We start from the raw sequence: 13,114 nt of genomic DNA on the forward strand, positions 1-13,114 counted from the left end.
CACAGCAGATGACTCAAACATGTGATAAATATTATCACATCTCTGATGCTTAGGTGGCATCATAGTGTTGATGTTGCCTATGTTGCCTGTTCATGAAAAACCTCAACAGGTCACTAATAGTTATGGTGGACTGCTCACTGCTATGGTATGTAGAACAAGCACACTGACTTGAAAAATTATGAACACTGAAAGTGGAGTGAAGATGCTAAATAGTGGTCTTCACATATATTGGCCATGCTAGAAACACACTGAGTGCATTGTCAGATCGCGTATGTTGATGAAACTGTGTTCATTTTCCAGAATGAGATTTTTCACTATGCAGCGGAGTGTGCACTGATATGAAACTTCCTGGCAGATTAAAACTGTGTGCCAGACTGAGACTCTAACTCGGACCTTTGCCTTTTGCGAGCAAGTGCTCTACTGACCGAGCTACCCAAGCACGACTCACAACCTGTACTCACAGCTTCAGTTTTGCCACTACCTTGTCTCCTTCCTTCCAAACTTCACAGAAGCTCTTCTGTAAACCTTGCAGAATTAGCAGTCCTGGCAGCTTATTTGTAAAGGAAATTATCAGTTGTGTGTGTGTGGGGGGGAGGGGGGGCTGCGGGGGGGGGGGGGGGGGGGGGGGGATATGATCTCAATGACAACATTGTTTCAGAAAGGCAGCAATTTAAACAAAGACAAAGCTCTCTCTCTCTCTCTCTCTCTCTCCTTTTTTTTTTTTTTTTTTTTTTTTTTTTTTTTTTTTTTTTTTTTTTTTTAATGGTATTCACAATCGTGAATATTTACCACCATAAGTTGTATGATGGAATGCTAAACTCAAACCTCCATATGTCGTCAACCCTGTGACTACAGGATGGTTGATGACTTATAGAAGTTTGGGTCTGGCCATGAGTCATGGTTTGGTAGCTAAATGGTAAGGCAACTGCTCGATAAGCAAGAAATCTGCATCAGAGTCCTGGTCTTGCACAAATTTTCGTTGTCGTCATTTCATTATAGAGCTGATGGTAGTCCATGTTTGCAATTGTGAATACATTTAATGTATTTCGTAACAGCTATAGTCCCCACAGTGTCTGTTCCTTCAGACAAGTATGTAATTCCAAAGGAACTTTGCATCATAATTTGGAGTAACATGGGCAATGTGATATCATATAGTGGTTGATTAATTTGCTAATATACCATTTTGGTGGATATCTCCTTGTTAGAAGAGATTGCAGGTTAAGCATGTGTGGGCATCTTTTTTTAAAAACTGTGCTTTGGTGACCGGTAGTTCTTCAAAAAATCTCCTTTTCTTACCGATTTCATTATCTAATGGTAAAATAGCTTGGATTTTACTATATCAATGAGAATTATCTATTTTTGAAAATATAATTTAATTGGATAGGCAAGAAAAATCTACTCAACAATATCTGTACATTTCTGTTCTCCTGCTGTCGCTTGGTGGGTACTTTGTTTTACCTATCCAATTCCATTGGATTTTACTGTGTATTAATATTCATTAGTGCAGGAGTGTCACTTTTTAAGATTTATAAAAGCTTTCAAATTTCTCATTTTCTGTTCCCAGGCATGTACGTTTGGAAGAGCTTAGAAAGCTGTCAGTGAGAGAGGACTCGTGCTCCCTCTGCTTTGACAGACGTGCCTCTGTGCGCTTGGAGCCTTGTGGACATCAGGGCTTCTGCTCCAGCTGTTGTACGCAGTTGTCAGAGTGCCCCATGTGCAGGGCACCGATTGCTTCCACTGTTCCAGATAACCCTTCGTGATACTGTGCCATATAGAAGTAAGTGCCTTTTCTTAAACAAAAAAATCGGAAACTTATAATCCGTAGGATTTGATAGTGCATTGCACGATAAATTTTGAATAATATACTCAAATTTTGCATGGATGGATGGATGGATGGATGGATGGATGGATGGATGGATGTGTGTGTGTGTGTGTGTGTGTGTGTGTGTGTGTGTGTGTGTGTGTGTATGCGCGCACGCGAGTATATACCTATCCTTTTTTCCCCCTAAGGTAAGTCTTTCCGCTCCCGGGATTGAATGACTCCTTACCCTCTCCCTCAAAACCCACATCCTTTCATCTTTCCTTTTCCTTCCCTCTTTCCTGATGAAGCAGCCGCCGGTTGCAAAAGCTCGAAATTCTGTGTGTGTGTTTGTGTGTTTTATTTATTGTGCCTATCTACCGGCGCTTTCCCGCTTGGTACGTCTTGGAATCTTTGTTTTTAATATATTTTTGCCATGTGGAAGTTTCTTTCTATTTTATTTACAAATTTTGCTTTAGTAATATTTGTGACTTTTAAATTCACCAAGGGAAAACAAGTTATTTCATTTTTATATTTTGAAGAGTTTCAATTAATGTATATTTCAAGAACTTCTGAATGCTGCCTGCTGCTGAACTCACTATATAATAGGGCCTACTCCATAGGGGTCCTCCAAAATGGAAAACGTATTCATAGCCAACTGTTGCAGGTCAACCCACTGATAAAATCCCACCGTATACTCTGTGACCTGCTTTAGGCTCAAATAAAAGGTGTGTAGAGGTCAAGCTCTAAAACTTCAAATAGATAACATACACAGATTAAGCTTCTCTATCACATTTTATCTATCACACTACTTGGATTGAGGAGAGAGGCATGCTAGGGTAGTCTGTGCAGTTTTGCACAGCCACTGTGCCAAGGTGGTTTAGAGGTTAGCACATATGCCTTGTGAGCAGAAGACCTGGGTTTGAATCCCAGCCTTGCTACAAATTTTCATTTGTCATTTGTCTGCATAGAAGTTTGAGACATGAAAAGTCTCAGGAACCATATAATTTCATTTCATTAGAGCACCTAAGGCTGGGTGTTAGGCAGGATCCCCCATTTTGTTCGATGTTGAGGTGCTACTCCAATACAATTTGAGCACTTCGGTAATGCTGTTAGAGTTCATTGGCCATACCAAGTCAGCTGAGGCACGAATGGGAATTTGGACTGAGGAGAGAGACATGCTAGGGTAGTCCATGTAGTTGTATAAAGCTACTGTGCCAGGGTGCTGTAGTGGTTAGCACATCTTCCTAGTGAGCAGTAGACCCGGGTTTGAAACACACCCTTGTTACAAATTTTTGTTTGTCACTTCAGTATATACACACACTTCCCTTTTTGTCCATGTGTAATATATTATGTCTTTTGACACATCCATCTGTGCGCAGAGTTTCTCAGACAGAAGTTAGAAGTTGAGCAATCATTCCACAGCTCACAGTGATACTGTTATCTGCACACATGGCCACTGGCAAAATACTACATTTCTGTAAAAATTCTGCCTCCAAAATCTTAATACATCACTGTTACAGAGACAATGCTCTCTCTGTAGCCATGCTTATCGTTACATTTGTCTTTTTGGTTTCTGTGCAATGTTAACAAGTTCAATTGATTGGTAATTTGTTAGAGTGGCTATTGGTCATGTACTTTCTTACAGAGAATCAAAAGAGTTTGTTTTCTTAAACAGTTCTCATTTGCTTTAAAACTTTCTATCTGTGTACTTTCAGTATTTTCATTAGTAACTTATTCCTAAAATTAACATTACTTCCACATACAAAAAATATCCTGCAAGATACCAGGACAAATTGTTCACTGACATACTCTTAATTCTGTATCACAATCAGAAAGAAACGGAACCCTAAAGGGATGATCTGTCTGTCTGTCTGTCTGTCTGTCTTTCTTTCTGTCCAACTGTTAAAAACACTCTTTCTGAAGAACACACAAATGTATCAAGTAGAAATTTATGTCACATATTTAGGTCTATAGCCCCTTGGTGATGCAAACAAAGTGAAGCTTCTGCGTCAATGCAGTGAAAAGACATGGTCATTTATGTTACATATTTTGATACTTGCAACTCAATTGTCAAAACTGATAGAGTTCTTCCTGTTGGCCTAGAATCATTAAATTTGGCAAGAAGCAAGGATTCATAGTACAAGTAAAGGAAAAAATCAGAACATTGTTAATTTGTAGTTATATTGTACAAAAAATTATTTTTTCATTTGTTATGCAACTTCAAATTTGAAGTTAAAACATTCTCGAAATCCTTGGAAACCCTGGGACTGATACCTTCCCAGTATCAGTATTGATAAGAGGCAAAAACCATTAAGATCCTCAATTCGTGAAATGGCTGAACTGTCTATATACATGATTAAGTTGATGTGGAACCTTCACTGTCTTTGGAGTCCTACTCACATCTGGTCAATTATTTTTCTCTCCTCAGTTATACATTTTTTTGCAATATATTGTGGTTTCCAGACATGCCATTACACTGCATTCCCCCACCACTCTCATGTCCATCATCCCTCAACCATACACAGATTCTAACCTGCCAGTTACATCCCCTTGTTCCTCAAATTCCAAGTTTTGCAATCAGTTATTTACTTATTAGTCCAGTCAAATTGCAGATATACCTTGCAAGGGGGGGGGGGGGGGGTAGAAGATTTTATTTTTTTTAACTCGTTCATATTGTTGGAAAGGTTACGAAACCAAGTTTTGCCAACAAAATTTCTCTTGGGAAAACTTTCTGCAGTCAAAAAACTTCGAAAATTTCGGACTTTTCAGTTTTTTCAAAATATCTCAGTTTCATTTGCTCCTATCGCTTTAACGTCTATTTTCTTTTTTCAAGAGCACAAAATTCTCTACAAATTTGATTCTTACCATTTTTTTCTACTCCCAGTATCTAAGGCGCTACAGCAAGTCAAAAATACCAATTTTTCAAATTTTGAGCATAGCGGCAAGGTACCTTATTTTTGAACACTATTTTTTCAGTTTCTGTTTGTGTAGTATAAATACATTATATATACATCATGCTATATGTTGGAATTAACCACCTCACTTTCAGGTGTTCAGTGTCTCAGTATGCAACATGAGGATTGCTGGGCACCCAACTATTGTGATGCTTACATCACTACCTGACGTTCACTATGGGCCACCTCAGCCCTCGTATTTGTAAAACTGTACATATAAAAATACATCATTAAAACACACACACACACACACACACACACACACACACACACACACACACACACACACACACAAAATAAATTGTCTCAGTAAACTGAACTATTATTAGTGCAACAGGCAACCTAATTAGGTATAAAGGCCGTAATATCGCACTTAGCGCACTTGAGACAGGTATGAGCATCACTTCCAACATTTTGATGGGCCAGGTTCCTCAGTGTAACCAGAAATACCTTGAGTTACGGATTCAGGGTCTGTACATAGAGTTGATCCCAGATTGACCTCTTCTTTAAACAGCGAGTCAGTCTCAGAAAGTTCGTTGATTTCGTCAGTGGTTTCCTCAACATCCTCCATAACATCTTCTTCACTGTCTCCATATAAAAATTTTGGCACGTTTTCGCAGTTGACCCCAATACATTTCTTGCAAATTGAAGAACATTTCAAACCCGCTTTTCTGCAGGAGCACGCTCCGCCACAGTTCAGCTTGCATGAGCATGAAACAATGTGAAGAAGTGCCTCAGGTGCTGGATCTTGGCTCCTTATAACGAATATTGGACCATGGTCACTGTGATTCCAGACCCATTTCTCAGGTGGTTTCCAGCTTCCCATCCAACTTTGGAATTGTTGGTAAGTCCGCAACGAATGATGTTGTGCAGCATCTTGTGTAGGTGGCAACGGTGCAAGATTCAGTTTGCTTTTTGTGGCAAACTTGGCGAATAGCTGGTACCGCAAATGGTCTAGTGTGTGGGAACTGCTGACACTTCCACTGTGCAATGCGATGGTAACCTGTTCTCCTGCTGTTATTATTTCTTCACGGGTAGCATGTGGTTTATTGAATGTGCAAAGCGCTGACGTTAGGTGTTCATTTTTTGCGACAATATTGCAGAACTTAATTTTTCCTTGACCAAAAAAAGCGGATGTTTCTTCACATCTGCTAAAGACGTGAGTGAGCGGAATATATTCACTTTCAAACTTGTAAGATGCAGTGGAAAACCATTTGTCTTCTGCATTTCCTCTTCCTGGCTTTAAGAAAAATAAGTTTTCAATGCCTAGCCCCAAACCGGTCATGAGCAAAAGCAGGTCAACATCTTCTCCTACAATGACACACTTCCAAAATCTTTGGTTCTTGAAATGGCAGATGTTACAATCATAATGTCAGCATCTTCTTGTGCCTGGCTTTGAAGCTGTTTCAGCTATCACCACATCGTCACCATATTTATGGAAAAGGTGAGCCTTGACAGTTCGAATATTAGGACAAGGTGATGTGGGTATTTTCTCTAACAGATCGTCCATAGAAAACTGACATTCTTCCGTATTGGTTTCCCGCTAGGCAGATATAGCCTCCATGCCTTCATCTACTTGTGTTGCAGGTCAGTAACCTGGATTCTGTCCAGTAGCTGAAACCGGGTGAAAGAACTTTCTGTAGCAAAATCTGTGGTATCACCCATCTGGAGCAAACAAATCATTTACATTTTGAATCTGCTCTATCACTTGACCAAATTCATCACCACGTCGTTTAGCCTGTTCTAATACTGTCGATTGCACTTCCAATTTCATTACTTGGTAAACAAAATTTCGTTTGGCATATGGCAATCATAACTGCTTGGTTAAAAAGTCATCAGAATTCCCTTTTGCAAATAAGAAGCATTTCTCTTTGAAATTGAACTGACCTTTTTCCGCGACCGACGTAGCACGCCTGTTGGTTCCTGAGAATGTCGAAGGCTAGCTGCTATCATTCTCTCATTAATGTACTTCCTGTAGCATGTTCATGCAACATCACTTCACTGAGCGTTTTCAAAAAACAGGTGTAGGCAGACTCCCTGCATTTAGCACTACAATCAATAAGTGTGCTCAGTCCTTTCTTTTTCACAAATGGTTCAAATGGCTCTGAGCACTATGGGACTTAACATCTATGGTCATCAGTCCCCTAGAACTTAGAACTACCTAAACCTAACTAACATAAGGACATTACACACATCCATGCCCGAGGCAGGATTCGAACCTGCGACCGTAGCGGTCACGCTGTTCCAGACTGAAGCGCCTAGAACCACATGGCTACACCGGCCGTCTTCTTTTCCACATTGCTTCCACCACTCACCACAGTTTTTTTCGCAAATAAAACACAATTTCATGTCAGACATACTCATTTTCAGCATCACAAGATATACTGAATGGAAGCGACCCCAAACTGTAGGACCCATATTGTTGTGCGCTAATAGCTGTCAGCGCGCTGTGTACAATCACCAGAGATAATCGCCTTCCGCCCACCAAGAATAAATACGCTTTGGTCCACTAAAGAACAATTCCTACATTATTTTTCTTATAACTGATCATTAACGTCAATCAACTGTACAAAATGTATGGCACCTGCATGCAATCGTATTACATGTTGTAACATAATTATACTTTGCGCAATCTGATGTGCATGTGTTCATAGTTACTGAATATGATGCTGTTTGTCCTGGCCCTGCAGCAAAGTGAGATAGTAAATTCCAGTGAATAAGATGATGAGTAATATGTTTATACTACACAAATAGAAACTGAAATAACAGTGTTCAAAAATTAGGTAACTTGCCACTTTGCTCGAAATTTGAAAAATTGGTATTTTTTGACGTGCTGTAGTGCCTTAGATACTGGGAGTAGAAAAAAATGGTAAGAATCAAATTTGTAGAGAATTTTGTGCTCTTTAAAAAAGAAAATAGACGTTAAAGTGATAGGAGCAAAAGAAACTGAGATATTTTTAAAAACCGAAAAAAGTCCGAAAGTTTCGAAGTTTTTTGACTGCAGAAAGTTTTTCCAAGAGAAATTTTGTTGGCAAAACTTGCTTTTGTAACCTTTCCAACAATATGACCGAGTTAAAAAAATAAAATCTTCTACCCCACCTTTTGCAAAGGCTTCTTTTCCGACAGTTTCACTGGACTATATGTCTTTCTTATCTAACTAGAAATGTCTCTCTTAATTGAAGATCCTGGATGACAGTCTTGTCTGAGCCTTTCAAAAGGTTCATATCGTCCATGTACCATTAAGTTCTCCATCTACATTGGTAGTTCACAAGCCACTGTATGCATGGTGGAGAGTACATCGTACCAATATTATGAATTTCTTTTCCTGTTCAATTTGCTTATTGAGTGACGAGAAAATGAACGGTGTGCCTTTGAATGCATCCTAATCTTTTCCTCATGATCTCTATAAGAGATATACATTGGTGGCAGCATAATTTTCATGCACTCTTCTTCAGTATAAACTTTCTAAATTTGCCCAGAAAGGTTTCACAAGAACTTAGTTGCCTTTCTTCCAAGGATTCCCACCTCTGTGTGGGATATACCTTCCTCTTGTGAATCTAACAGCATACCCCTGTATTCATTTCCTGAAAGTTTGTGGTGTTTTTTTTGTTTTTTTTTTTCATGTTTCTGTGTTGTGATGCCTATACACTGTTCAAAATTTGTTGGAGGCTGACAACAAAGACAGAAGTAGTGGGGAGGCACATTGGAAGAACAGCAAGCATTCAGCCAGTCATCTAATAACTGTTGCAGCAGCAACCATCCATAGTTACCAAAATTTAACCCTCAGTAGCACAACCTTTCATGCTTGCTGCTCTGTGGGATCATTTGTTGTGCTCTATTATTTCTTCATTTCATACAGCTTTATGGTTAGTATTGCTGTGTGTTGCGTGATATTGAAAAATGTCATGAGCAAATTCACCAAATGTTATTCATTGGCAACGTTTGCTGTTGGCACTCTTGGGTCAGTGTATGAGGTCAGTCTTTTGAGTTAGGAGAACTTTATGGTGACTAACTTCTCTCTTTTAATGTGTTGATCAAAAGTAACTGCTGCAGGTCTGAATGTATATGAAAACACTGCTGTGAAGACTGATAAGAAAATGTGCAGAAAAGAAGAGGAATATGGGAAATCGGGGAAAAAGTAGTGTGCATAAGGGAATTGGTATGATAGATGAGGACATGATATTTTGTCATGTTTGTGGTAAGGATCACAGAAATGAACATCTGACACACGGCAAATTATTGGTGATCACTAAGGAAGAGGTGTTTTCCAGGAATTTGCTTATCCCTATGTACACTGATGTGTAACATGGATTTTCACCATGGATGTTTCTGTAACCGTAAGCTGTTGGAGGGAGAAGCTATAGCTGAAAGAGGATGCTAATAAAATTCGTATTGGGCCCAAATTAAGGATTATGTCCCTAAAAATAGTAAGAACTACGCTCTCTGCAATCTAAGCATTTGCCAGCAAAGCTGTTAGAAGTGTTACAATGGGTACCTTTGAAGACTTGAAGAAAGCTGCTAACCATATGTAGCACATAATGGGAAAAGCAAGGCAGAATGAAGATATTTCAGAAGATTCAGTTGAGAAAATTCTCTTTATTAGAACTCGACAGGGCTGTGCCATTTAAAGCATCTGCGATAGAGAAGATATTAATGACAGTTTTTCTCTCATCAGCACGAAAATGATGCGTGGGCGAACTCGGCTGAATATTTAAAGTGTCAGGATAATTGACTGCATAGCACAATTACATTTCATTAGTTATAAATATTAATACGAAGGCTGTTATCAACAACAGAGTCCGAATGAAGTTCATCTCAGGGACACAATCCTTATACGTACAAGAAATTTCTCAGTAGTTATGCAGTACAGAGAGTATCAGAAGGGACCATCTGATTTGACACATCTATGTTTCTGAAAGTAATAAACATATACAATGAATTCTGTTTTTTGATGAATGGGAAACTCAGTTTTTTTTCATACCTTTTCATAAGTGTTCAGTATTCTTCTCTTGAGATGCATGGCACATGTCAGTGCAGTATTCAAATTGTTCTCACAATGCAGTGAGCGTGTCTTGAGTTACACCTTCCACAGCTGCTGTTACACGATGTCTCAGTTTCTCAGAATTGTTTGTGCCATCGTCTAATAGAACTGAAGTGGACACACACTGCTGCTTCCTGGTAGGAACCATGTAAAACTCCCGAGTTTTCTCTTTCCAACAGCATGTTGTTCACGCACATATCTCAAATAACATAATAGTTATGATTTTTAAAAAAATCAGATGATTCTTTTTGATAACCCTGTATAATGGCTGAAATATTGGGAGGGCATATTTTGTATTGTAATGTCTTTCTTCCACATGTATAAAATAAGTATCCTCATCTCAGTTAACATGGATAAATTTTGTAATGTTAAAAATAAGTAAATGGGTGACCGATTAGTTTTTGAAAAATTAAGCATTGCAGATAGAGTTCAAGTTTGGAGCAGATGAAAATACAGTGCATTGTAAAGTTCAGTTTCCTTACTCTATTACCTACATGTAGAAAAGTTTCCTCATTAGGAAATACCCTTTTTTAGACTTTCCATATATCATATTAACAATCTGTTACTGTAAATAAAACTAAAATAAAAACATGGTGCAGCTCTTCCAGAGCACACTAATTCCAGTTCCATTTTTTGCCATTTGAGTGAGTTAAATTAAATGTAATATTATGCATGTACTCTGTGCAGGAAGTGGCAACTCTGTTTCCCATCTCCACATGCTCCTGCCAAAGTATCATTTCTAGAGTAGTTTTGAACAGAGTTAAGTAACTAGACAGTCTTTTCTTTCTGTACATGTGATCTCTCTTTACCTACAAATGGAGTTGTTTGAGAATAAACCTACTTTTGAGACAGCTGTTGTTTCTAGAGAATGTCATTAAAGTGATGCTTTTATATAGTTGTCAAATAAAATATAGAATATCTTTGCCTTTTATAATGAAAAAGCAGAATATATGTGCAAGAAGTAATAATACCTTTCGTTTGTTACAGTTAGCCAAGACTGTCAAGATTATGGCAACATCTTCCATTCAAGGAAGAACAGCATTAAGTCTGAGTGATGTCGTGTGTTGTGACAATATGGCTGAAGCCTGCAGTTTTCAGTACAGATGTCCTACTTAATTTTGCATTATGCATACTGGTCAATTTTTGTGAGGAGGACTACTACTATATTTATTTGATATGTATAGTTGTTACAGTGAAAGTGATTTTGTATTGTTTAATTATTAAAAGAGTTCTTATAACATGTGCCTGTCTCATATGTTCATTGTCTGTGATATTAAAGTGAAAACCGAGATAATTTAAATATGAATTTTAAAGTATTAAGTCCTAAAAATATTTCCTGATATTTTATTAATAAGGCTGAATGGATCTATGTCAAAGACATAATATACCGTGTGGCATATTATTGAATATCCTATGCTGCTTGAAGTTATTTTTTGCCTAGGTGGAGATACTCGTTTCTCTGATAGAGCATGTGGGTAGATGGAACCATAGAGTGTGTCTCATCTTCTGTTTCTTCTACCTTCAGGGGTGTGAAATGATTTAAGATATGCATTACCAGGAGAGATACGACTTCAAGAAACTTGTTCTGTAAAGTGTGTTAAAAATAAACTGTCACTGTACTACAAAATGCTATTTGTGCTTCCAGTAACCAAATTTAACCTAGTAAATTAGAAGGAAAGTTGATATTGAGAAATAGCTTCTGCTGTCTTTTATGGATGTCTTCATATTTGCTCGATTGCATTGCTACATGAAGAAAAAGACACCAATGCTACTCGGGATGCTGCTTTACAATGGAACACTGCTCACTGCAATGTGGCTAATATAAATTTCCAAACTTTCAATATAGACAATGATAAAAGTTACAGAAGGTGCAGCTACTGAAGTGTTTTCATTTCCGTTGAAACTGGAAAGAATACTCAGTTTCTTGCTTTATGTTAGGCTGTAACTTGTTGAATATTTTTTGCATCTGAGTAACAAAACTTGATTCTAAGACCTAGATATGGATGCAGAATGTACATGGAGATTATTTTTTGTGTCTTGTATTGCAATATTGCAAATCACAGTTCAGTTGAAACATTTTAAAAATCTTAAACATGGCTGTGAAACAGCAATAGTGTAATTCAGAATAGATTGAAAAATCAGCTAACCAGTTGCAAATAAATGTTTACTACCTCTTGACCATGGTTTTGATGTTTGTAAAAATATCTTCTTCAGAAGTTCCAAAATATTTTTTTTACAAACATAATAAAATATGAACAGAAAAATATTTGTAAAGTGTACACATTCACTTATTACATCACATGATGCAATAGGCATCACAAGATGAAATATTTGTGTAAGTTACATATACCTTATGTTAGAGACTAAGACCAACTGCTACAAATATACATACTCAAGCTACCAGGAAAAATTGGGCTACAGAGGGCACTAAATACTAAATACATGCTTGTAAGAACTGCACCTTGGTTGTGTTAAACAACAGCATTTTATAATAAAGTCAGTATGAAATCTGTCTACAAGTCTATTAAAAATAATAAAATGTACAGTTGTACATTCTATATAAAATTATTAATACATTTACTGATGTAAATGAAATAGAAAGAAACTTCAACATGGGGAAAAATATATTAAAAACAAAGATTCTAAGACTTACCAAGTGGGAAAGCGCCGGTAGACAGGCACAATAAATAAAACACACAAACAGAATTTCTAGCTTTTGCAACCGACGGCTGCTTCTTCAGGAAAGAGGGAAGGAGAGGGAAAGACGAAAGGATGTGGGTTTTAAGGGAGAGGGTAAGGAGTCATTCCAATCCCGGGAGCGGAAAGACTTACCTTAGGGGGAAAAAAGGACAGGTGTACACTTGCACACGCGCGCACACACACACACACACACACACACACACCACACACACACACACACACACACACACACACACCCATCCATCCGCACATACACCAGTCGATGTATAGGTGAAGGATTAGGCGGGTGAGGGCTATGGATTGTGCAGTTTGGAACTGGTATAAGGACTGATGGAAAGGAGGATTGTAGTCAGAGATGGGAACTTTAAGTGTGAGGCCTTTGGGGGTAATGCCAAATGTCAGACAAGCCTGAGTAAATAAAATATGGGATCGTAATCTGGCTAGGGTGAAGGCATGTTTGCGGAGGGAATGTAAATAAAATTTAATGGGGTCGTTGTGGGGATGTTGTGAGGTTGACATGGTATTAGAGGGTGGAAAGGGTAACATGAGGTTAAAGCGAAAATTATGAGATAAAGGTGTGAAAAAAGTCGAAAAAGTGTTGGTTTGAGATGAGCTACG

At 38.1% G+C, this 13,114-nt stretch overlaps 1 protein-coding gene across 1 annotated transcript in view; it reads left to right on the forward strand.

The window, feature by feature from the left end:
- The window catches only part of LOC126266683 (RING finger and SPRY domain-containing protein 1-like), a 151,422-nt gene extending 139,448 nt beyond the window's left edge, over window positions 1-11,974 (forward strand). Inside the window, exons 10-11 of the mRNA XM_049971108.1 lie at window positions 1,565-1,777; window positions 10,784-11,974. Coding sequence (XP_049827065.1) covers window positions 1,565-1,760 — 196 coding nt within the window. The 3' untranslated portion in view covers window positions 1,761-1,777; window positions 10,784-11,974. The remainder of the gene's footprint in view (window positions 1-1,564; window positions 1,778-10,783) is intronic.
- Window positions 11,975-13,114: the final 1,140 nt, after the last annotated feature.

Source organism: Schistocerca gregaria, chromosome 4 (assembly GCF_023897955.1).
Source record: "Schistocerca gregaria isolate iqSchGreg1 chromosome 4, iqSchGreg1.2, whole genome shotgun sequence".
In the NCBI taxonomy this organism is placed as follows: Eukaryota; Metazoa; Arthropoda; class Insecta; order Orthoptera; family Acrididae; genus Schistocerca; species Schistocerca gregaria.